This window comes from Eretmochelys imbricata, chromosome 1 (assembly GCF_965152235.1).
Source record: "Eretmochelys imbricata isolate rEreImb1 chromosome 1, rEreImb1.hap1, whole genome shotgun sequence".
Taxonomy (NCBI): Eukaryota; Metazoa; Chordata; order Testudines; family Cheloniidae; genus Eretmochelys; species Eretmochelys imbricata.
Genome location: NC_135572.1, coordinates 265,904,073 through 265,928,143, shown reverse-complemented (window position 1 = coordinate 265,928,143; position 24,071 = coordinate 265,904,073). Strand labels below are relative to the sequence as shown.

The following is a 24,071-nucleotide window of genomic DNA, read 5'->3' as shown; positions in this document are numbered from 1 at the left end:
AATAAGAATTTCTTTTTTTAATAAATGGGAAAAGTATGTTCTCATGCTCAAAAATAGCTGAACTGTTTTCCCTTTTAAAAAAAAAAGAAAAAGACATCCTTGGGCAGAGACGAAGCATAGAAAATTTCAGCCCAGAAGGGGAATGTGTCAGAAAAAGTGCAGCAACCGGAAGGGGGGGGGGTGGGAATTCTAGCCCTTCTGCAGATCCATGTACTACATTTTCTTCTCAGCCAGTGGTCGGTGCATTTCATTAGAGAGATTAATAAATTAAAGTTCCTGCAAATGTTGGTGACCTATATTCATGAATAAACTAATTAAAAAGTTCCCCCAACTTACCTTGTTTTCCTTCTCCTTGCAAAGTGGGAAGAAAGCAGGTAGAATTATTGCCATAGGTTACATCAGGAACATTATTGGTCACACATGCAAGTCTCTGATTTGGAAGCAGTGTGGCCTTAGCAATGTGACCCTAGGAGTATGTGCATTTGGCATGTGTACACACACCCCAAGTGGTGTTGGTAATTAATAAAGGACACTTGCCTTTGGAGCTGGTGCTGAACAAGTTCCCCTCTGCATTACTACATATTGGGCTGCTTGTGGTGCTGTTTCAGATGTAAATCTAAGGCTCTGGCCATTCCCTGTAAAAGGACTCCGACACCTCTCTAAAGGGTGGGTGTTAAACTGGGGTGTCCCGGCCACATTCCAACCTGGGTAATTTAAATTCTGCCTACCTGAATTCCTCTGTAGTGCCCGATGGATGCAGTATTCTTCACTTCCTGCCTAAGCTGCTTTGTAGGAGGAGGGTGGTGGTGTTTGTGCTGTTAAATAACTGCTGGGTTTCACCTTAGAGGTGGCTGTGTTTCACAGGTGGGTAAGAGTGATCCTTGTGTCCTTACCTAATCAGCTCACAGGGTGCTATGAATGCTTAACCGAGTTCTATTTGGACAGCATTCTAAAATCCCACATGAAAGGCATGGTATAAATGCAGAATGTTCTTACCTTTGCATCCATTTGGCTGAGATTAATCTGCCTTTTTGTATCTCCCCTTTGGGTTTGACAGGGCTCAGCTTGGAGGCGGCTCTGTATTAACCCAGGTGGAACCGCTTCCCAAAAGGCACAATGATAGTGGTGACTGGAGTCATGTCAGCGCCCGAGCTGGGTTCCACTGCCACCACCCCAGTTGCAGCCCCAAATTTCTCCTGGATGTCTGATGATGGCAGCCCCACGGCTATGGAGCAGCCGATATTCCTAATGACCACTGCTGCTCAGGCCATCTCAGGTTTCTTTGTGTGGACAGCTTTGCTCATCACCTGCCATCAGGTAAGAATCTCTTGGTGTTTGATCCCTGTAACCGTCTACCCCCCTCCCCCAAACTGGGTGAATACACATGGTGTGAGGGGTGTCTTTGCCAGCTGTGCGGGTTTGTTAGAATCATTCCTGCTGTTGTCACTGGCTCAGCTTATGACTCTCACCCCTCCACTTTGAGGAGTTGCAGTGTGAGCTAATTTTGCATCTTGGAGAGGGGTAGGGTGACCAGATGTCCCAATTCTGTAGGGACAGTCCTGATTTTTAGGGTCTTTTTCTTATATAGGCTCCTATTACCCTCCACCCCTAACTTTTCACACTTGTTGTCTGGTCACCCTAGCAAGTTATTCACCACCTATAACTCAATAAAGGGAGCTGTGCTCAGTACTGCACAAAACTGTACCAAGGGAATGTTTGAGGGGTTCTTTTGCTTCAGGTGGATCCAGGGGTTTGGTAGAAGGGCAGTATGAGTTGTGGAGAGGTTTACTCCTTGTTGCTTAATGATCAGCTCTGTTCCCTGAGAGTAGGCGAATATATAGGGAGGAAGCATCAGGAGAAACAGAACTCCACCTCCCTGGAGAGGAGCAGTGTTTGTGTGTGTTTGGGGAAGAGAAACATGTGAGTCTGAGGCTTGGTGCAGATGGCACCATTCTGTGCCTAAGATTGTAGTGGCCAGCTAGCTGCTTACACAATGTCACATCTTTCCCTTTGTCTTCAGGCTTGTAATAATCAAACTTTGCCTAGCAAGGAGCCCCAGGGTACTGGCAGGTGAGGAGAGGGAGGGCATTATAAAAGATCAAGCACCTTTCTGCCTGGCTCTCATTAGCAGAGGCACAAGGGGATAGCTGTATCAGGTAAGGCCATTAGCCCAGTCAGTCTGGTATCCTGCCTTTGGCAGCAGCTAATACCTGTCGTCACAGTTACTGGGATAGCTATCAGATCTGTCCCCCTTCTGGTCTCTGAGTGCACCCCTTCGTGCCTTACCCGTTCCGGAGAGGAATTCTGCAGCTCTCCTACTCTTAGGCCAAAGGTTCTCCTTACCATTAGTGCCTACGAGGCCTGATGGAGTTCTGGCACCTGCAGTTCTTCACTTGAGAGTCTGTGACCAGTCAGCTTCTTACAGCGAAGGTATTGTTTCGTTCAACAGGAAAAGGAATTTAGAGAACAAGGATTTAAACAGTCTTCATGCAGCTCTTACCTACTGGCCTGCCACCTCCTGCAAGCCACACTTCTTCAGACACTTACAACAGTTTTTCAGAAGAAACAGACTAAGATGCCGGACAAAATCCTGCCCTCTCGAGTGTTGCTTTTTAAACCTGCTAGAGTCCTATCAATCTTCTGTGTTTTGCTGGCTTGAATCAGGAGAGGAAAAGGCCTGTTTTATATGGCTACCTGGAGAGGAGCCAAAATCGTCAAAGCAAGTAGTCCTGCCATTGTCCCTTAACAATTTAAGTGTTTGCAGAGAGGTGGCTTATCCCAAGCTGCTGTTTTCCTTCCTGCCTGTTTTTCTGACAGCCTCTATTGTGTTAAACCAATACAATCACACAGAAAACACCCCAATTACCAGACCACCATATGGTCTTCGTAAGTTATTACAGAGCTGCTCCAAATCCATCACACCTGTTCTTTCAGAGGCATGTGAACACCCACCTCCCCCTCAAGAATACACTTGGCCTTTTGAGTAGTGCTGCAAGTGGAGGTGGGGGCATGTGATAGTGGGCTCTGCTCACCACTGGATACGGTCACCTCCTGGAATTTCTGGAGATTAGCTCAGTCAGGCCCTTCCAGCCGTTACACCCCCATCCATTTCTCCTCTTCAGCTCCTCTCTCACTCCCAGGAGCTGTCCTCTTCCTGACTCAGCCCTCCAGTCAGGTCACGATTGTGGTTTCCCCTCTACAAGTGGAGTGCATCAAGGTTCCTGCTTTCCAGCAGGCTTAGGCAGTCTTCTGCTTCACTGCCTCACAGTACCACTACTGCAGTGGCTGGCAGGAAACCCCAGCCCACTCTCTACTCCAGGTTCCTGCTCAGGGACCCTCTACCCAGCAGCCAAGGTCCATTCCCTGAGCTACTTCTTTACCTCCTTGCCCTCCCCACTCCTCTGGGTTTGGCAGTCTCTTCACTTTCTCCTCCCAGGGAGTAATTGTAGGCAACTCATCTCTGCAGCTACTCAAACACATCTCCCAGAAAGTGATGTAGCCTACTGCTCTTTCTGTCTCCATTTTCCTGTCTTTTGGAAGAACGCTGCCTGTCTCTCACAGGTGAGCTTCTCTCTAATTAGCTGCCTCCAGCCTAACGTTCCCCCCTCCTTTGCTGCCTAATTAGCTGGTTGGGTCCAACTCAGCTCTTTTGCAGGGCCAGTGTGGGGTGCACATCCCATCACAGGGCAGGATATGTAGGTGATGAGATTGTGCCATGATTTATGAGGCTTAATTACTCTCTATTCTTAGCTGGCCATTTTATAGTTATGTCAGCTGTTAGTTCATTAAATGATCAGCCATTTATTGTTTTAAATCATCCAGCCTACAGTACCTGCCTTGATGACCTTCCGTGCCAGTGAATTCCACTAGCTGAATTCTGCTACGGAAAGGAGTAGCAGGAAATGTTTGTTTTGCTTTTTCTCCTTTTCTTTCTGGGGCAACGCCTGGCCACCCTATCTCATTCAGTATTCTCTGGGTGTCAGCACAAGTCCAATCCAACACCCTCTTCTCTAATGTAATCATCTTGTGGACTGTAACACAGTGGGAAATACATGCCCAGAAATGTATCAACCTGTGTTTCGTACCTCTGTGTTGCTGGATTCCAGAGAGCTGAGTAGGAGTTGGAAAATGACAGTGTATTGCAGAGGCAAATAGTCTAGGGGGGTTTGAAAAGAGATTAGTCACTGATGAATAAGAGTAAGACCTGTAGTGCCACTAGCTTAGGGAACAATAAGCGCTATCATCCTCCTGCTTCAGGGTGCGCATTGATCACCTGCTGGGAGTAGGGAAAAATTCTTCTCCCTGATATAGCGTTGCACAGCTAGGGTTTTCTGCTGTTCTCTACCACAGCGGTTCTCAAACTTTTTAGCAACCTGAGGAACCCTATTTGGATTAAAAAAAATTTGAGGATCCCCAGCACGCCCCCCCCCCCCCACTCAGCCCTTGCCATGCCCCCTTCCCTGAGGCCCCAGCCCTTCTTTGGGGCCCCACCCCCTCTCACTCCATCCCCCCCTTCTTCTGTGTCTCACTCTCCCCCACTCTCATTCACTTTCACCAGGCTGGGGCAGAGGGTTGGGGTACAGGAGCGGGTGCAGTCTCTGGGAAGGAATTTGGGGGTGGGCTGTGGGAGAGAGTTTGGGTGCAGGAGGGGGTGTGGGGTGCGGGCTCTGGGAGGGAGTTTGGGTGCAGGAGGGTGGGAGGGGTGCAGGCTCTGGTTGGGAGTTTGGGTGTGGGCTCTGGGCTGGGGCAGGGGGTTGGGGTGCAGGAGGTGGTGAGGAGTGTGGGCTCCAGCCAGGTGGCGCTTACCTCGGGCAACTCCCGAAAGCCACCAGCACATCTCTCTGACAGAGACTCCTAGGTGGGCGGCAGATCAAGGAGTCTCCGCGCGTTGCCCCTGCCCGCAGCTCCCATCCCCGCAGCTCCCATTGGCAGCAGTTCGTGGCCAATGGGAGCTGCACAGTTGGCACTTGGGGCAGGGGCAGTGTGCGAAGACCCCTTGCCCCACAGGGATGTGCCAGCCGTTTCTGGGAATGTCACGGAGCTGGGGCAGGTAGGGAGCCTGCCTTAGCCCCGCTGTGCCACCGGACTTTTAGCATGCAGGAGGCACTGGGAGGGAGTGGGAGGAGTGGAGGGAGGGGAAAGAGTTGATCAGTGAGGCCTGCAGACCCCCTGGGGTATCCTCAGGGACCCCCAGTTTGAGAATTGCTGCTCTTCAGAATCCAGTGTTGCTAAATGTGAGAGGCAGGGGACTGGATTAAATGTGTCATTGGTCTGCCATATGGCATTCCCTGCCTGATGTGCTCTTGTGATTGTGCACACAGTGAAAGGCTCTAGGGACATCCCTGTAACTCTGAGAGGGAAACCTGGAGTCACTTGAACTGTGACACTCAGTATCCCTGGGGCTGGGTAGGTATTATGTATCATTTGTATTATCATGGCACCTAGGAGCCCCAGCCCTGGACCAGGACCCCATTGTGCCAGGTGCTGTGCAAACAAAGAGATGGTCCCTGCCCCAAGGAGCTGACAATCTAAGTATAAGATGAGAGACGGGAGTACAAGAAACAATGAGACAATGTTGGTCAGTATGACAGGCAGTGGTTTTAGCACACCAGCTTCCTCACCATCAAGTATTTGATAGGTTTCATAGCAGAGGAGAGTTTTGAGGAAGGATTTGAAGGTGGATAACAAGGTAGCTTTGTGAATGTTCATGGCCAGCTTCTGCCAAGTGTGAGAGGCACAGAGCCACGAAGGTGCTTGTTTCAGAATTTAACAAGTGGGGGCTGGAGGTGAGAGCTTACCTTTTGATACTGAATGAAAGATGATAGGTGGGGTGGGGTTAGGTCATAAATGAGCCTCAAAAGTGAATGCAAATTGCTTATGTTTGATATGGTAGAAAAGAGGGAGCCAGTAAAGGGATTCAAGGAGACAGGTGACGTGGTCCAAGTGACGAGCTAGGAAAATGATCTTTGCAGCAGCATTCTGAATGGATGAATGGGGAAGATTACATTTGTCAAGGCCAGAGAAAAGGGTGTTGTGGTAATTGAGATATGAGGTGATGAGAACGTGGAGGAGTTTTAGCCATGTGGACAGATAGGAAAGGCCGTATCTGAGATGTTATGCAGAAAGAATCTGCATGATTTAGAAATAGCCTGGATGTGAGGGTGTTGGTCTGAGTCAAAGATGACAGACACCCAAGTTATGGGCAGCATGGTAGTGGTGTCTGCAATCATCCAAAAAGGAGGTAGCAAGGAGGGATTGGGGGTGAAGATGAAGAACTCTCTTTTAGCCCTGTTGAGTTTGAACTGGCAGCTAGTCATCCATGAGGAGAGGTCAGAGAGAGAGGCTGAGATTTTTGATTGGACAGAAGGAGACAGGTCTGGAGTAGAGAGGTAGATCTATGAATCAGCTGCATGAAAGTAGTTGTTCAGTTTGAGTTTCTGGTTGAGATTGCTTATAGACAAGGTATAAAGGGAGAAGAGATGGGAACAAGGACAAAGTCCTGTGGAACCCTTACTGAAAGCTGGAAGGAGGGATGAGGAGGAGACACTGAAGGAACAATTAGAGAGGTAGGATGAGAACCAGGAGAGGACAGTCACGGGGGCCAAGGAAGGGACATGATTTCAAGAAGAGTGTGGTTGACTGTGTTGAAGGTGCCTGACAGGTCAAGGAGAATGAGGATGCATTTTGAGCTTTGGCTAGGAAGAGGTCATTAAAAACTTTGGTGAGATCAGTTTCAGTTGAGTGCAAGGGGTGGGAGCCACATTGGAGAGGGTGAGATATGGAATGGGAGGAGAGGAATTTGAAGGAGTGTAACTGGATTGTAAGAATTAAAAATCACGCCGGTTGGTTGTGTGTTCTGTTTTTTGTTGTTGAAATTAAAACTACATGTAAAAGACTTTGCCTCTGGAGAACATGTTCCCTGCTGGTTCAACCAAACCTGTGTCCACTGACCATCAGGACTTGCTGTCAGGCCTCTTTCTTTATGTAGGCTTTTGCCTGGAGTCCTTTAATTGTCCTGGCCATTAAGGAAGGTTGATTGTATATTTCAAGTTGACAAATTCAGTGTTCCTGGTGTGTATTTTTTGGTAAAGGTGAACTTTGTTGTTAGAAGATGGATATTCTGGGGAAGAAATTTTTTAAGGGTATGACAGTTTAATTTTGAGATGATTAATGAGCGCCCTGATTTTTGGAGGGAGTGGGTAGGATTGTGACATCATAGTTGTCTCAGCCCATGTTCCTGGGTGAGTAGAGAATTTGCAGTTCTATTGGTTATCAGGCTGCACACGTTTTTTGACTTTATTGCTCAGAAGAGAGTCCAATTTCAGAGCTGTGAGATGTACTGCTCTGGTAGGAGGGCAAGAGGCTGGCATTTTATGGCTTTACTGTTAAAGCAGTAGTATGACTCTTGCCAGCAGGCAGTGGGGTTTGGGGCTTATCCATCTACTTAAAACATATATGAATGAATTTTCTGGGGTTCTTTCATGGAAAAAGTCATGGAAAAATATATAAAACTGCTCTGAGGAAAGAGGGCCTTAACCATGGTGACAGCCTGATGTGCTCAGTTCTGTATGGTTGAGGAAAAGAGGAGGTTGCAGGGTTGGGAATCTTAAGTGCCTGAAAGGAGATAGTCCATCCCAAGATTCTGCTATCTGGGAATTAAGTATGAACAAGAGAACATGAGGCCACACTTGGTAGTAATTAGCAAAAAATAATAAAAATGAATTTAATCCCATCTCATTAGAAACTGGACTGCAGCCCCCAATTCACTTCACACAGGCCACTGCGAGTGACCATAAGAAAGAAACAATTTTTTATTCCTGCCGTCATAAGGCTGCGTTAGATCACCTGCTCCAGTGAGGAGTTCTGTGTTCCATTCTCGGTCCCCCGCTGCCATCCAGTCCCACCCTTTCCTCTGTTTGATTGTCACTGGCCCTGTTCTCCATCTTCCCCCATTCAGATCTACATGCATCTGCGCTGTTACAGCTGCCCCAATGAGCAGCGCTACATCGTCCGGATCCTCTTCATTGTGCCCATTTATGCCTTCGACTCATGGCTCAGCCTCCTTTTCTTCACCAATGACCAGTACTATGTTTACTTCGGCACTGTCCGGGACTGCTACGAAGGTAAGGCGGGGATGGCGGAGTATGGGGTTTTTCTGCTGCAGGCTGGAGTGCAGGGACTGGTCCTGCATGTGGACAGGAAGTGTGGAGGGCGTACCTCTGTCATATGGCTATGATTTGTTCTGATATCGAACTAGATCCATGGTTTGAAGTCTGGCTTAGTGACTGGGGAACAAGGTCTTCTGTCTTCCTGGCTGCTATAGGAGTGGCAGGGTATATTGGGATTCCCCTAGGATACGGTTTAGAAAGACATGCAGCTTCTGAAGAGATTTTCTCACGTGGCAGACTTGTACTCATTCTTTCAGAGGAGGTGTAAAGCCGAAGGTCTGAACGCCCATCGATGTTAAAGGTCCCAAAGGTCTCCCAAACATCCGAGCAGACTTCAGGCAGGCCAATTGTATGCTGCCCCTCCTCATGTGGCCCCTAAATCCCCATGGCAGTTTCTGTTGGCAATGTTACTTACTCTCTTCCCATCCGGTAACTGTTTGCATCGTTTCCCTGGCACAGAATGGCTGCTGCATTCCACTACAGTCGCCACTGTGGTCCTGGTATGTGAGAGAGCTGGAATGTGCTTTAGGATCCCACTGGCAGAAAGGAGTGAGGATTAGTATCGGTTAGTTATTGCACTTTTCTAAGGATGTGACCCACCTGGCTAGCAAAGGAAAACTCACCCTTGGGGCATATGAGAAAGAAACGGTCAGTCTCTGAAATAAACACTTCTCCTAAAATCTGCCCCCTCACCCCATTCAAAAAAGGAGCCTCTCCCCCCTGCCCCCAACAGCATCCTGTGTTACACTGTGGCAGAATATCGTGTTGGATCACTATTATTGTGTGTGTTTGTCTGTCTGTCTGTCCTGACTAAACTGCTCCTTGTTTGTAGGGTTTGTTGTTAGTGAGATCTGTGTTTCTGGGAGAGAGGCCCCTGAGTGTGTCAACAAGTTAATCTGCTCAAGGGACCAGTGACAATGCACTGAGATGCAATAGCAGATGGCAAACTCATGCACATAATCCAGAGGCCACTTTTTCTCTCCCCTGCTCTCCCTGTGTTTGTGTGTAAAGGCCTAGCAGGAAGCCTGCTGCTCTGAGAAACTCTTCTCCTAGCAACGGTTATTTACCCCTCCGCCTTGCCTAGGGAGTTTGCAAACATCACAACATCTGCTCAAGGGGTCAGCCTGTGTTCTAAAGTTCACCTGCTTGGCCCACTTGTTGTGCTGTGTGGAGGTGCATCCCTTGCCCCCGTCTATTCTCTGAACAATTTCAAAACTATGCCTAGGAAAAGCAGGAGATTGGAGAGGACGGGAGGGATATCCTTCTCGCTTTCAGTGGAGATTTTTACTCTTGGGGAATAGCTCCACTTGAAAACAATAAAAATAGTAATTAATTAAAAAATCCATAACTAAACTTCAAATCTGTGTTGTACCAATCGTGGGTGGTTCTCTGTGGTATGTCTTTTGGCGGGTGGGGTATACTTTTTTGGTCCTGCTCTTTTATCCTGCCTCCACACACATGAAATCTGGGGCCTCAGTCTGTGACATAAGAGTTTGTGTTCTTTTGTGGTGATGTGTGATAAGCACTTTTGATGACAAAGGCGAATATGAGCTAGGAGGGGAAGCGCTGTTATTCTAGCACAGCCATCTTTAATAATTAGCACTTGTTTCTTTTGGGGAATGTAGGGGGAGAGTGGGGGCAAATGTCCCCATTCTTCTCCCTCTGATTTCATCTCCTGCCCAACGCTGTTGGATGGGCAGCTGGTGTTGCAGTGACTGCATCGGAGAGTAGTGGAGGGCACCACTGGAGAACAATATGAGAAGCTAAGCTTCTCCTCCCCCAGCAGCTGAGAGCTGCCTCCATAGGCCTAAAGTTAAGGAAGATGCAGGAAGTTTGCAGACCAGGTAATTTACCACAGGTTTTTTTAATAAATGTTTTTTGTGTTGTGTCTTTTTAATTGATTATTTCATTGATACCAATACCCAAATATAATCAATGGGCCTGTTCAATAACCAGGATTACAGGTGGAATACAAGTTTGCCTTATTGTATAAATAGAAGCAAGTAGATCATGGCCGTTTATGCACTGTGCTATTCTGTTGTGCTAGAAATGTCTGGAAGTGCTTCCGTTGTGTCTAATCCTTTTGTTAGATCTTTGGGGGGTGTTTCCTCATGGGATCTGTGTATCCCTTTGTGTAAGGGCATAGTTGGGTGATTACAAGGGCCCAGAGGAGGTAAAAGTCCACGAGCTGTCTCCGATCATGGATGTCTTTTCAAGTGGGATAACCTCCTTGATGTCTGGTATCCAGCTCCTTGCTGAGGTCAGATTCTTGGCTTTATGCATTTGATTTTGTTTTGTTCTTGTCTTGAAATTCCTTGGGTACAGTGTCTCTCTCCTGAGTTTATTATTTGTTCAGGGCAAGTTGATGTTACCGTAATACAGTCAGGATTTGGGCCCCATTGTGCTAGGTGCTGTACAAACATAGAGAAGGACAGACCCTGCCCCAGGGAGCTCACAGTCTAATTTAAATCAGGATACAAGAGTGGCTGTAACAGTAGGAGAGAGGTGGGAGGACTAGAATAAGGGAATGAGAACAGGCTAACCATGTGCATTGCTAAATGGTTGTCATGTATTTATTTATTACATTATCTATGATAAATGAAAGTCCCTACCAGTCATTTATGGGGCGGTGCTGAGGGGGAATGTGGGGGGCTATAGCCACCCCCAAAATTTGACTTACCCCTCTGTAGCCACCCCGTAGCAGCTGCTGCTCTCTGGCTGCCCAGCTCTGACGGCAGAGCAGAGAGACTGGCGGCTGCTGGCCGGGCACCCAGCTCTAGCAGCAGTGGAGAAGTCAGGCTGGGCAGGGGTGCCTGAGAGCCAGGTGAATGGAGGGTGCGGAAAGAAGTGAGATGGACGATTCATTAGGGATGCTTTTCCATGTGAGTGAGTACTAGGCTCATGCCCCAGAATAGTGCGAGGGAGCGCTGCAAGTCTGGGAATGGCATTTCATAGAATATGAGGGTTGGAAGGGACCTCAGGAGATCATCTAGTCCAACCCCCTGCTCAAAGCAGGACCAATCCCCAATTTTTGCCCCAGATCCCTAAATGGCCCCTCAAGGATTGAACTCACAACCTTGGGTTTAGCAGGCCAGTGCTCAAACCACTGAGCTGTCTTGGAGGAGATATAAAACAGAGGTCTTGACCAGAGGGATGGTGGCTAAAGGTCCCATGGCACTTTCTGGGGACGAGTAGGGGCATTAGCTTGGGTGCCCATGCTGGGTTTTGACGCAGATTGTTGTGTAACTGCTGAAGCAGGAGGAGGAGTGCACCCTGTAAAAACAGAATGTCATTGCTGCTGGCTTTGCTTCTCCCCTGCACCCAAGCTGCTTGTCCCCATTCAGTGGGTGTCAGATTTTGATCTGGTTAATCTGTCTTTGCAGCCTTCGTAATCTACAACTTCCTCAGCCTCTGCTATGAGTACCTTGGGGGGGAGAGCTCCATCATGTCTGAGATCAGAGGGAAATCTATCGAGTGAGTACTCCAAGTCTCTTTACAGCACTCTAACCCATCCTTCCCCAGGGGCTTGTGTGTCACATGGTTTGTTTTAACCCCTGCCACTGGAAACTGTGTGGTGCAACAAGTGTACCCTGGAACTGGATGATACCACCTAGCTCATTACACAGAAGCCTCAAATGGACTTGCCTCATCCAGTGCAAGTGGGTGCTTGTCATTCAGATCATCACGTGTGAACCGAGCCTATGTAGAGCTTTCATGTTCATCTGGCTCCCCCGTAGTTTCTTCTCCCCTTCCCCCAGTATGTGTTTCCTTTCTCTAGCCCATGCTGGTTGTGGCTGCCTGCTCTCCTTTTCTCGTGCCGTACCATGCTAGCCAACGACTTCCTTGCCAAAAATCGGTTTTGGGGGGCAGAGATAGGAGTGCAAAACCACATCTCTGTTCAGTCTGCATCTCTGAAGGAGATTAAGGCTGTTGTCGCTATGGCAATGACTAATTTGGCCTGGTGAAAGGAAGACTCTTACATTTTCATCAGAAGACAATGGGCAGGCAAGGGCCTGCATCTCACTGCTTGCCATATCCTGAGCTCTGCCCTCTGATTCCTCTTTCTCTGGCTGTCCTGCTGTGTTGCATTTTCAGGTCCAGTTGCATGTATGGGACTTGCTGCCTGTGGGGGAAGACGTATTCCATCGGATTCCTGAGGTTCTGCAAACAGGTACTGGCTGAGGAAAGCTGGGCTGTGCGCAAGAAGCGGGAGAGGAGGCAGTAATGCCTGGCCCGTGGAGTTTCTGAGATGAGGGTTCCTTTGGGCCGACCTCTGTTCAATGGGTTTATGAGATCAAGCTGAGAAAGGCTGGGAGAAAATAAATCTGTTATCGTGTTGTAATAGCGCTGAAGCAGATATACCATGTTACTCTGCCCACCCAAAAACTAGAAAGGCTCTTAGCAAGGGAAATGACATGTCTTCTCTACAGGATCTACCCCAGGAATTCCTGGGAGCTGATGTTTGTTTCCTCTTCCCCTCCTGGGATGGGCAGGTCCCAGATCCCCTATGAGAACTTGGTGCCTTCTTGGGTCCCAGACATCCCCAGTAGTTGTGTAAGTGTCTCTTGAGTTCCCAGCTTTGTCAGTGTGGTTAGGAGTGGGAGTCTGGAGTCTGATCATCGTGACACAACACTTTGCAGGAGGAACTTCTCCAGCATATTGCTCACTCCGGGGTTGTGGGGGGGTGCATGATGAAGTGGTTATGTCAGGAAGAGAGAGAAATCTAAATGACGACAAATCCATCATGCGTTCGGTTATGGGGTCCAGGAGGCTGTCACTGCTGGCTGTCACAATGTAGCAATAAAGGTAGAGATTTGCTAAGCTGCTGAAAGTGACATGCAGGATCTCTCTGTAGATAGTGACTGAAACAGGTTGGTTAGATTGGGGCATTGCTTTCATTCTCTGAAAAAGGGCTGAATTCCATTTTTAATTATAGTCTTCGGGTCTCACTATGAATTTAGGCCCATTTGCTACCCTTACTCCACACCAGAGCTCCAGCTGATCTCAAAGAAAAGTTTGCATTAAGATCAAGAGTGAAAAGAGCGTGATTATTGCATTCAGCATTACCCCCTGGGAAGCTTAGTGACCTTTAGGGCTATGGCTATTTTCTTCCTTCCTTATCCTCCTTTATTTGTTCCTCTTGCTCTTTCCTGCGTTATGTATTTCCATTCTTCCCTCTGTTTTTTCCTTCCCTAAGGAACTCCTAAGTCCTTCCTCACCTGGGCTTCACTCCCACCCCATTCTCCATTTCCCCCATTAAAACTGTGATCAATGACATTTCAAGTGTCCTCAACTGGCTTTCGAGTAACACCTCAATGATAGGGCATAGGGTAGTTCACTCCTCTTAGCGCCATTGTTTCAGTCCGTCTGCAGACTTAGGCCGACATCACTACGTGAGTAACACTCAGCTCATGTCTGGAAGGTTTTCTTCTCAACCATGAGGAATAGCAACTTTTTGGTTTGTTTAATGAAAGCTGAAATTTTGTGAACTCTGAGTATGTTGCGCAGGTTTCACAAATGGATCAAGCGGGCCGAGGGTTTGACAGTTCTGTCTTGGATGGATATTTTTCTAGGCTCCCTCACTTCCCCGCAACGTGGTAGCAGTTCTTCCAGATGAGACTGCCCTTTGCAAACTGGTGGCACCGCTTTCTAGCCTGCCAGAGGGATGTGAAGCACTTCCCTCTCACTCCATGGAAGTTGGGCTGACAGCAGCTCAATGGGCAATATGTGGCACCAAGCCCAGCCTCTGGGACCTCCTTGGGATTCCAACACTGTTGGAGCAGGAAAACTTCCAGGGCCACCTGACTGCCAAGTTTATCTCCTTGATGACCCACTGAGGGGAAACCCTGTTAAAAGGAACACCTTGGCTGTTCTCAGCTCCACTCTGAGCCTGTCTGGTAGTGGTGTCGCCCTGTCGGTTCTCGTCAGCCTTGTTAGTGCTGAAGGCCTCTTCACCGCGCAACTATCCTTCCCCTCCCCTCTCTTGTACTGGGCTGTTCTCAGACAGGCGTCTGCTGTATCCGTCTGTATCAGCCATGTGTATCTTGAGCACTCAGGGTACATCTACACTGCAATAAAAGACCTGTGGCACAGATGCAGCTTACTCAGGCTGTGGGGCTAAAAACTGCAGTGTAGTCATTTGGGTTGGAGCCCAGGCTCTGAGACCCACCCCCCTTGTGGAGTTTCAGAGCCCGGGCTCCAGCCTGAGCCCAAATGTCTACACTGCAATTTTTAGCCCCGCAGCCTGAGTCCCATTAGTCTAAATCAGTTGACTTGGCCTCTGAGACTTGGTGCTGTGGATTTTGTGTTGCATTGTAGATACCCTCAGAGGCCACAGCGGTGGGTGTGGTCTAAAAGCCTGGGCAGACACTTATCTTCACAGTAGGGTATTATGCAGAGGTTCTTTCCCGACTTGTGCCCAGTGACCTTCATGATGTCTGGGTCATGCATCCTTAGTGCATTTCCCATATGTCTTAATGCTTTCTTCCCCAGGAAGTGCCTAAAAACAAAGTGTGTGGTTTGGATTGCAGGGAAATAGTTAAACAATCCCTGGACTGGAGGGAGAGGAAGCACAGATTTGTTGTATACCAATTAGCTTGACCTTTTTCAGTTCTCATCTTGGTGACTCACCCACTGGCTTGTGTTGGGTTTTTTATCTCCTTGAAGTCTTATGACCACTAGCAAATTGTGTCTTACCAACAGCAACCTTCCTTTTGGTTTTGCCTTCCTTCTACCCACCTCAGCACCTTGCAAAACTCTTACCTGGTCTATTTTAGGGAGACTCCAGTGAAAATTTTAGGGTCTTCCCCTTTCCCCCCACCTCTGACCGGTTTGAAGTTCAGCTTCGTCTCTCTCACCAAAGTTAAATGTTTCTTACTGTGAAGTTTGGGGTGGGAGGGAATTATGAGGGGGTGGAGGTTCAGAGGCCATGCTCAGTCCTGGGACACCTGATGAAGCAGACAGAACTGCTCTCAAGTCCTAGAGAGCCTCCAGGGCGATTCTCCCTTCCAGATTGACTCTAAGCTCGTGCGAGTGAAAGCAGAACGAATCTAACCTAGCTAAGCATTTAGACAGCCCTTGTCACTGTGGTATCTGAAACCACCTTACTCAGTTTTATTTGCTGAGATATCCCTTTCTAAGAAGAGTCTGGAGTTGCTTCCTCTTTTCTCCCATCTAAGGTGACCACCTGCATCGCAAGCAGACAGAGAATATGGTGATGAAAAATATGGACCAGAGTCCTTTCTTCCCCTCCCTGCCTATATCCCAGGACACATTTTGTTCATTATACAGAATCGTGTGTGTACCATGTCCCAGGGTAGGATCATGTGTGGTTATCACGTGGAAACGTGCATTTTTATCTGATCAAACGTTTCTCAGTAGCTCCTCATTGGACTTGGTCATGGAACGTTAGGCCCCAGTTAAGGACCTTCGCTTAAAATGCAGGATGGGCGGTCTCCCTACCTCTGGAGCAACCCAGCCTCTGAACTGACTCCGTCAGTGAGCAGTCTCTTGCCACCTCCAGCCTGGGGGTGGGCTTCACCTGTTGTGGAGGAGGAAGGGCAGCCAGATGGATGCACACAATCTCACTCTTCCTCACCTTCTGCTCCTGGAGAACTGCAGTTAAGGACCAGTGGGACCAGTGTAATTGTTAGGACTGGAACCACACTATGCTGTTGAACGGCTCTGATGGTGACTGATGTATGGTATTGGTTGCCTCTGGATCAAAGCCTGTGTGTATGTATGTGGCACTTTGTTCTCTCTCCTTCTCCATCTCATTCCTCTTTCCCTTAGGCCACCCTGCAGTTCTGTGTGGTGAAGCCCCTTATGGCAATCAGCACCGTCATCCTCCAGGCCTTTGGCAAGTACCGGGATGGTGACTTCGAGTAAGCAAACTGTTTATCGTCGTGGGATTTCTTCAGCAAGCAAGCCTGTCATGTGCCTGATGTTCCATGAGTTTGTGAAGGAAAGAGTCTGGCTGCCTTGGGGCCTGAGTGACTGCACAGGGTCATGGTGGGGCGAGGGGATGTGTGGAGAAAGGGGGTTCTTGGGCTGTGCATGAGAAGAGGGAGAGCAGCATGGAGGGGAAAAGAGGCATTTAAGAGTGGAGCAGATGAGTTTCATGTTACCTCAGGGAAGGGAGTTGGGTGGGGGTGCCAGATGGGAGAGTAAGGTTGTACCCTTGTCTCAAAGAGGCGAGGGATGGAGGATATTTGTGAACTGCAGAGGGTTTGTGTTTCCTCTCATTTCAGTGTCACCCGCGGCTACCTCTATGTGACGATCATCTACAATATTTCAGTCAGCCTGGCACTCTACGCCCTCTTCCTCTTCTACTTTGCCACACGCGAGCTGCTCAGCCCCTACAGCCCTGTTCTCAAGTTCTTCATGGTCAAGTCCGTCATCTTCCTGTCCTTCTGGCAAGGTGAGGCACCTCCTCTCCCTACCCTGCAGATCTCATTAGAGAGGCCCCCGGGGAAGTAAAAGCTGATGAAACAATTGTTGAGTAGCCACCGAGTCTCTATTGTGATCCTTTAGTATGTTGTTGATCGTCCCAGGAGAAACTCTCTCCCCCTTTGTCATCTTTGTACCTCCCCCACTGTCTTTGACACACACCTGCCTCACAAACCAGCTGCTTGTTTCATGGTGGCCTTGGGCAGCTCTGCCAGTGGCAAGATGCAGCTGGCATGAGTTCATTTGCATATTGCAATTGTATTGTGACAAAACCTGAAATCATGGGTCTCCTTTAAAGATTATCAACAATCTTCAGTCACAAGCTCCTATACCTTTTTGCTAAATGACACACAAACTGAAACACATGTCATGTAGTTTCAGAACCCCCAGTGGATCAGGGCAAGATACATAGAAACAAGGAGATACTCCATCAGAACAAACTAATAGTCTGTGTAGTCTACTATATTGCTATGGCATTAGCAACGTTGTCACGTGCTACAGAGAAAGCAGAAAACTCAATTCATGTACTTGCGCGATGCTTGTGCGATTCATTTATATGTTGTCATTAGAAAAATGTATCTATTTAAGTGCTATCTGTGCTCAGGTTTGTTGCTATTTAATTTCACGAGGTGCTGCTTTTCTCTTGTACTACAAAACAGGATAAATGGGAGCATCCAGCTAACTTCCTGTAGCAGTCATTTTGTTGAACAAGTTTGCCTGGACATGTGCACAGACAACTGGCGATGCTTATTCTGTGGGGAGTTGTGAGGTCAGCTTTTTTTTTTTTTCCCTCACTTTTTTTTTAATCTGTTGCCCTGCTCAGGGATGCTGCTGGCTATTCTTGAGAAGTGTGGTGCCATTCCCAAGATCCACTCAGCCAATGTGTCTGTGGGCGAAGGTACTGTGGCCGCCGGCTACCAGGACTTCATCATCTGCGTGGAGATGTTCTTCGCAGCCCTCGCCCTGCGCCATGCCTTCACCTACAAGGTCTATGCAGACAAGCGTCTTGACGCACAAGGTATAGGAGCCAGCCTCCCTGGGAGGGCGTGCATACACTTTGGTGTCAAGGAGGGGGCGGCAATCAATACCCTAGCTGTTTTTTTGGGTCCTAGGCTCTGGATACTCAGGAAAGTATTCTCTCCCCAGTTACATTTGCACAGACGCGGTGTGCAAGGGCCCTACAGGGCAGAACATAATTTGATCTTCAGTGTTTCCTTTTCAATTCCCCAGTACTCCACCCAGGACTGCTCGCTGCAGACTTCAGGGCTGTAAGAATTAGTCTCCTGTCAGAGGATGGCATAGTGGCCTCTTTCCTGTGTTCCTGTGCGGGAACACCACATGGTCAGGTTGGGCAGCAGACACAAGGGAGTCGGGGGAGAGGTCTGAGGAAGCTCCTGTTTCCCTCAGACTGAGGGAGATGGAAGTGTGTGCCGTTGGCATGAGGGGGGGATCTTCCTGCAGAGACATTCTGAGGACAGAGGGGTCAGAGACCCAGCTCTTGGGAAGAGGAAGGGCATCAGCAGAGGGACTTGGAAGCTGGCCAGTAAAGAGAGGATGTTCTTGTGCCCACTGCTGTACCAGTCTGTCATGGTGTTTTTTCCCTCCTTCCCTAAATAAAGGGGTGTGGCTTCCTTCCCTTTAGAGATGGGATCCGCATCATGCACAGATGGCATGTGAAGGTCATGGCATGACCACTCCATCCCAGCAAGCCTAGAGGCTCTGGTAGGACAGGTCACTCCAACAATAGGGGGGCTTGGGGGGGAAATTAGAAGGGTTCTGCCCTTCCACAGCCATAGAGCCTGCATGAATGGTTAAATTCCTACCCAGCACTGTGGGGATGTTTTGGTGGCGGGTCTGAGAATAACTTGCTTGTTCAGCCTGTTGTTTCCCATCTTTCTATCTCTCTCTCTCTTTTTCCTTTCTCTCTTTCTCTCCCTTGCTTTGGCTACTGGTTTCTGATGCAGCCGTTCCATCGTATGGGCCATACGGTAGGTGCCGTGCTCTCTGTGTATTCTTCAGTCACTCTTATCTGGGATACTGCTCAGACTGGTTTCCCACCTCTCTCCACCAATATGCTAACCCTTCCCTATGAAGCACTAGCTGGCAGATTCCTGCTGCCATCCCGTGTGTGGAACTTGCCTTCCTCAATGCAGCTTCTTGAGAGTTCCTGTATCCAGGGCCGTCCCTAGCCATTTTGGTGCCCTAAGCAGCCCCTCCGTGGGGGGACTGTGTGGGGACCCAGGCCTCTGCAGGGGGGCAGAAGCAGGCTTGGGGGGCAGGGAGGAAACCACCCCGCAGTACGAGCCAGCATAGCATAGCAGATTGGGGCCAGGTCTCCCCACTTCCTGCCGCCTGGTGATTTCAGGGCAGGCCTGACCCTGCACTCACGGGGCAGTGGGAATGGAGTGACCCAGCCCCAGCCTGCTCAACTCTGCTCCCCCGGCTCCCAGGCTTGTGGGGCAGGGGAAACTCCCCCCCCCCCCCCAGCACTCATCGGAGACGCAGCTGGGAGCCAGCAGCACAGAAGGGGCAGGGGCTGGGTCGCTCCTCCACTTACTGCTGCAGTCCTCAGGGGAAGGGCTGGAATGGGGGCAGAGCAGGGGCAGGAAGAGGTGAGGCAGGGGCAGGGGCTTTGGGGAAGGGGTGGAGTGGGGGTGGGGCTGGGGCAGAGCAGGGGTGGGAAGAGGCAGGGCTGGGGGCCATGGGGAAGAAGAGGATCAGTGGTTGGAGCAGCACGCAGCTGTGTAGGGCACCAGGAAATGTGGTGCCCCAAATTTCCTGGTGCCCTACGCAGCTGCGTACTTTGCGTATGGGTAGAAACGGCCCTGCCTGTATCATAGGTTGCCTAACAGGGCAGTGGCATAACTTCATAGCCTGGAGTGCCTTTGGCGGGGCTAGCAGGTTGAGAGTCTTATCAGTCACGTTGAAACACTTAGTTGTTTTAGGTCTAGCTAAAACCATGGGCCCTGTGAAGAATGCCACGTGCTCTGTACACAGGTCTAAGGGTGGGAATGGGGCTGTGTATATTGAAGCAATCAGCCTCACGTGTGAGACACTGTCCCCCTTTTAACGCCAAAAATAAGCATCATGCCTTGGTGGTTTGGGGAGTTCATCCTTTGAGGCAGGGAGCAAATTCAGAAGCTCATGTGGGTGCTGACGCCCCTGGCAGTTCAGAGAGGAATGGGATTAGTAGCATTCCAAGATAGGAGGCAACCACCTTCACTGTGTACCTGTCTGTCTTGCACCCTGTAATTTCCCCACATAGCTCAGGCCTGACTGACTCCCAGATGGAGTTGGCCTAGCTGCAGCTTCCCTCACTGCTGCTGTCTGACACACACACATCCCTAGCTCCATGCAGAGGGCCCTTCTCTGTTGCTTTCTCCCTCCCTGCCTTCCCATCTCCCTTCTCCTTGTAAACATTTTCTGCCTCCCATCACAGCGGTGAACCCTCAGTCCTGTCTGCAGCCACTGTCCTTCCTAATAAATGCAAGCCCCATATCTCCCCCGAATTCCTAGAACCTTCCTCTTGCTCTTTTGTGCCGTCTCCAAGTCCCTTACAGAAACGCTTCTCAATCTGTGCCTTGCAATCACACCCCCCATACCAGCCAGGGTGAGGATGCAAGGTAGGATTGTCAGCAATTTGTATGTAGCCCATTCCTACTGCATGTCTCCAGTCTGCTGTTTTGAAGTGGAATTGCTTGGCCAGTTGTGACCAATCCTCTTCCAAATGCTGGGGGCATGCCCCTGAAAGCTTGTACCATTTTTACGGCACTTCTTTTGAAGCCACTTGAAGACAGCCTGTGCAAAAGGTGCTAGGGTGTCTGGGGCTGTGGGTCACTGTGTGAAAATTCCCTTCTCTGATGTTTAAGGCTTTGTTTTTCTCACTGTACTCTCCCATCTTACTCGGCAGGTCGCTGTGCCCCCATGAAGAGCATCTCCAGCAGCCTCAAGGAGACCATGAACCCTCATGACATCGTCCAAGACGCCATCCACAACTTCTCCCCCGCCTACCAGCAGTACACCCAGCAGTCAACTCTGGAGCACGGCCCTCCCTGGCGTAACGGCAGCCACATCATCTCGCGCTCCCACAGCTGCTCGGGTGCCCGGGACAATGAGAAGACCCTCCTGCTGAGCTCTGATGACGAGTTCTAAGAGAGGCCCCCTCCCCGGAGTTCCTCCCTGAGGCCAATGGCTGTAACCACCCCAGCGCAGCCTGGAACCTTCCTTCTATTTATTGAACCAGAATCAGAGGTCATGTCACTTCCTGAATGGTGCTCAGTGCAGAATGGGGCACTTCCCCACTTCTCAGTAGCTTTTGTGGGTGTGAGTGTCATGACTGGGGGTGAGGGGGGGTGTTGGCTGGGATTTCATCCTCACAAACCATTTTCTAAAGCAAAGATCAACTGGACTAGGTTTTTTCCCCTTCACAAATAAGTGTTTAAAAAGCACCAAACACACGTGGCGAAGGGGGAGCAGAGCCCTATGAAAGAGTGGACCCTGTTTTCGTTTTCTTTTTTGTGGAGTGGGGGAGGGGTGTAGGAAAAGCTCCAGGAAGTGAGGTCATATCCTCCCACCACTGGGCAAGCTTTGTGGAACATGATTGGCTGGAATAAGAAGTGGCCAAAAAAGCTTCTTTCTAGCTGAACAACGACATTACTTTGTGCTCCATTTTTCCGTAGTGGTTGATGAGGACACAACCTGCCCCCATTGTTCCCCTCTCTACCAGCTCCTCTCTATTAATTTCTCTGTACCCTTTGGGCAGCATGATAGAGAGACACCTGTACGAATTCCTGATGACCGTATCAGACCATCAGTCCTATCTGCTTCTCTGTTCTCTATGGCCACTGTTGGAGGCCTCAGAAGGGAACCCCTTCCCATCCCCCAGTGCACCTGATTATGCAATATTGTACTTTAGAGGTGTGGGGGGAGTAAGTCCTGCAGGGTGGGCTGATTTGAACCATTTTTTCCTTTTATGGGTGAGGGGTTCTACGATCGCATGGATGGTCAGGCTTTCCGTCTCTCTCTCCTGCATTATAGAAGCAGGATTCCTCCTTGGCGTGTCTGGCTGTCCCTCCTAGTGAGTCTTAGCACCAGCCATACTCAGTAACTGAAGTTAAATATTTGTGGTTAGAAGTTAATATAATATATTCATTTGCAGAATTCTGGCCCTTCATTTCCTCCTCTTGGATTTCTGTGCAGTGGGGATATTTTAACTCTGAACAGTCTCTCTCTTAGATACCCCATTTCTTCTTTCCAGAGCTGTATCTTCCAGTTAAATTCCAAAAACATGCACCTTCCCCACTCTTCTTACAGATAGCCTTCTGCCAATCTTGTCCATTGATTTGCCTTGTGAATTGAAGGCATGTTGCTGCTAGGATGGGATGTTAAATACTCCCTCCTCATCTTCCTCTTTGTTGTTCAGGGCTTAACTGGACTGGTTGGAGTTGTTTACACACTGCGGCCAGTCTGTCATGCATCTGGGTTTCCCATGATCCCTCAGGGTGGAGCTGCTACTGCACACGCTATAATCCTTGTCGTAACTGATGCAGTAAAGGCTTGAGCCAAAGGCCATTGAAGTCAATGAGATTCTTTCCATTAACTTCAGTGGGCTGTGACTCTGGCCTTAAAGGTCCAGCAAGAGTGAGGAGAAAAAGTCCCCCGGAAGAGCCAAAAATCTTGCCAGGCACCAAGAAATGCATCTTATTGGACTTCCCTTCTGCTGTGGTTACATGTGCCTGCATTAAAACAGCCCACCGAAAGGGAACTGAAACCAGGAGGTTAACATTAAGCTGCTGCTTTTCTCCCAGCTGGGCCTCTGTTCATTCCTTCCGCTATCGCTAGGACCAGTTCTAAGCTGCTATTATGGCTTGAGGCCCCTTGGCTAGCTGGGGTCAGCAAGCACCCGCTCTGTTATCGTGTGTCTAGCCCCTCAGCTGGAGAGGCCTGATGGGAGGAACTAGGGCTTGACTTCTTTTGCATGTGGCTTCCCTTTCTCGTCTGTGCCTTAATTTTCACACGCAAAGACCCCAGCAGCAGCACCCTCGGAAACAACCAATTCAGAGGCCTGTCTGGTTGGGGGAGAATGGATGCGGGCTGGAGGTGAGCCTGTTTCTCCTTGGGATGTCAATGCAGGGGTGGTTTGCGCTCCCCTTTTTGCTATTGAGAATATGCTAGAGGAGAGGTGGGTCTGTTCAGTGCAACACCTTCCGCTCCCCTACCACAAAGCTGCCAAAGGGCCTGGGGACAATGTGGGGTGGGTGGGTTCTCTGAGGGGGTGGGAGATGGGAACAGGAGGTCTAAAAGCAAATGGGCTTCTGTAACTGCTAGGTTCCCCTCAACTTTAGTCCCATGCAATATAGTGTGCTGCTTTTTAAAAAAAAAAAAAAAATCAGTCATTGCTAAACTGAAACAAAACGCACTAATTTTCAGGCCTTTCTCCACCTGCAATCCTACTGTCATGCAGGGCTGAAGTTCACACAGGCCTTCTTTCCAACGACCTTCACTTCACAGCCACCCCTCCTCTCTCTCCTTACTTATTTTATATTAACTCTTTTTTTTGGGCGCACACATCCCCGCCTCTGTTTCTGCGGGGCTGTCCGGTCCCTCTTTTTCCAGCTGCCACATGTCCCCAACCCCCCATCCCACTTTAATTTATTTGTGGTGAGTCTCCTGATGTCCATCCCTTGGGTGGAAGGAGGTGGCTGAAGTTTGGAGTGGCCTGGGGAGGTGCCCTTGACCCTGAGATGTTCCAGCTTTGGGGACAGGTGGTTTTTTATTTCGTTTTATTTTAAAGCAGATGCTGCATATGCTGTGTTTAGGATCTGGATATTCTTGAAGCTTCCTGTGCTTAGTGGTTTAAAGTATAACACTTTTGGGACTAGCCGCCTTTGGAAAAAAACGAGGAATTTGGTAGACAATTGAGCCACCTCACAGCCAGCTGCCATATATCTGTTTTTAGCACTATACGAAAACCTCTCTGCAAAGCTTGCTGCTCTCCTTCAAGATGGGCAAGTGACGGAATGTGATAATGACTGGCTGGCTAATAAGAAACAATACTGAATAAAACTCAGTGCTGGAGGTCTAGGCTAATTGGCCCAGTGATCACATGTATCCAGCTAATGGTAGCCCAGAACCCTAGCACCCAGGACAGCCCCATCAGTAGGCCCTCAAAGCTGCCCTCTCCTGCTCTCTCTCCCCTTCCCTTTTTTACCATGTAACATACCCATGGGATTTGTTTATTATTTTTCCATATAGAGTAGTTCTTTGTATATAAATGGCTGGGGGGAAAATGTATGATAAATAAGACAGAGTCACCTAGTTTTGTACTTATCGTGTATAACTGATGTGAGCTCAGCAACAAGCCGCTCTCTATTTTGGTCTTTGTGATGTTATAATACTCTGCAGAAACAAGCAAATACAATGACAAATAAAAATATATAGATAATATAGATTGTA

The 24,071-nt window shown here is 49.0% G+C and overlaps 1 protein-coding gene across 3 annotated transcripts in view; it reads left to right on the top strand.

Moving 5' to 3' along the window:
• TMEM184B (transmembrane protein 184B) overlaps window positions 1–24,071 on the top strand; it is a 40,400-nt gene extending 16,329 nt beyond the window's left edge. For all 3 annotated transcript variants that reach the window (XM_077829783.1, XM_077829764.1, XM_077829774.1), the window contains 8 exons: window positions 1,058–1,317; window positions 7,958–8,123; window positions 11,552–11,642; window positions 12,264–12,339; window positions 15,960–16,051; window positions 16,418–16,587; window positions 17,440–17,634; window positions 20,527–24,071. In XM_077829783.1, the coding sequence (XP_077685909.1) occupies window positions 1,117–1,317; window positions 7,958–8,123; window positions 11,552–11,642; window positions 12,264–12,339; window positions 15,960–16,051; window positions 16,418–16,587; window positions 17,440–17,634; window positions 20,527–20,768 (1,233 nt within the window). In that variant the 5' untranslated portion in view covers window positions 1,058–1,116 and the 3' untranslated portion in view covers window positions 20,769–24,071. The remainder of the gene's footprint in view (window positions 1–1,057; window positions 1,318–7,957; window positions 8,124–11,551; window positions 11,643–12,263; window positions 12,340–15,959; window positions 16,052–16,417; window positions 16,588–17,439; window positions 17,635–20,526) is intronic.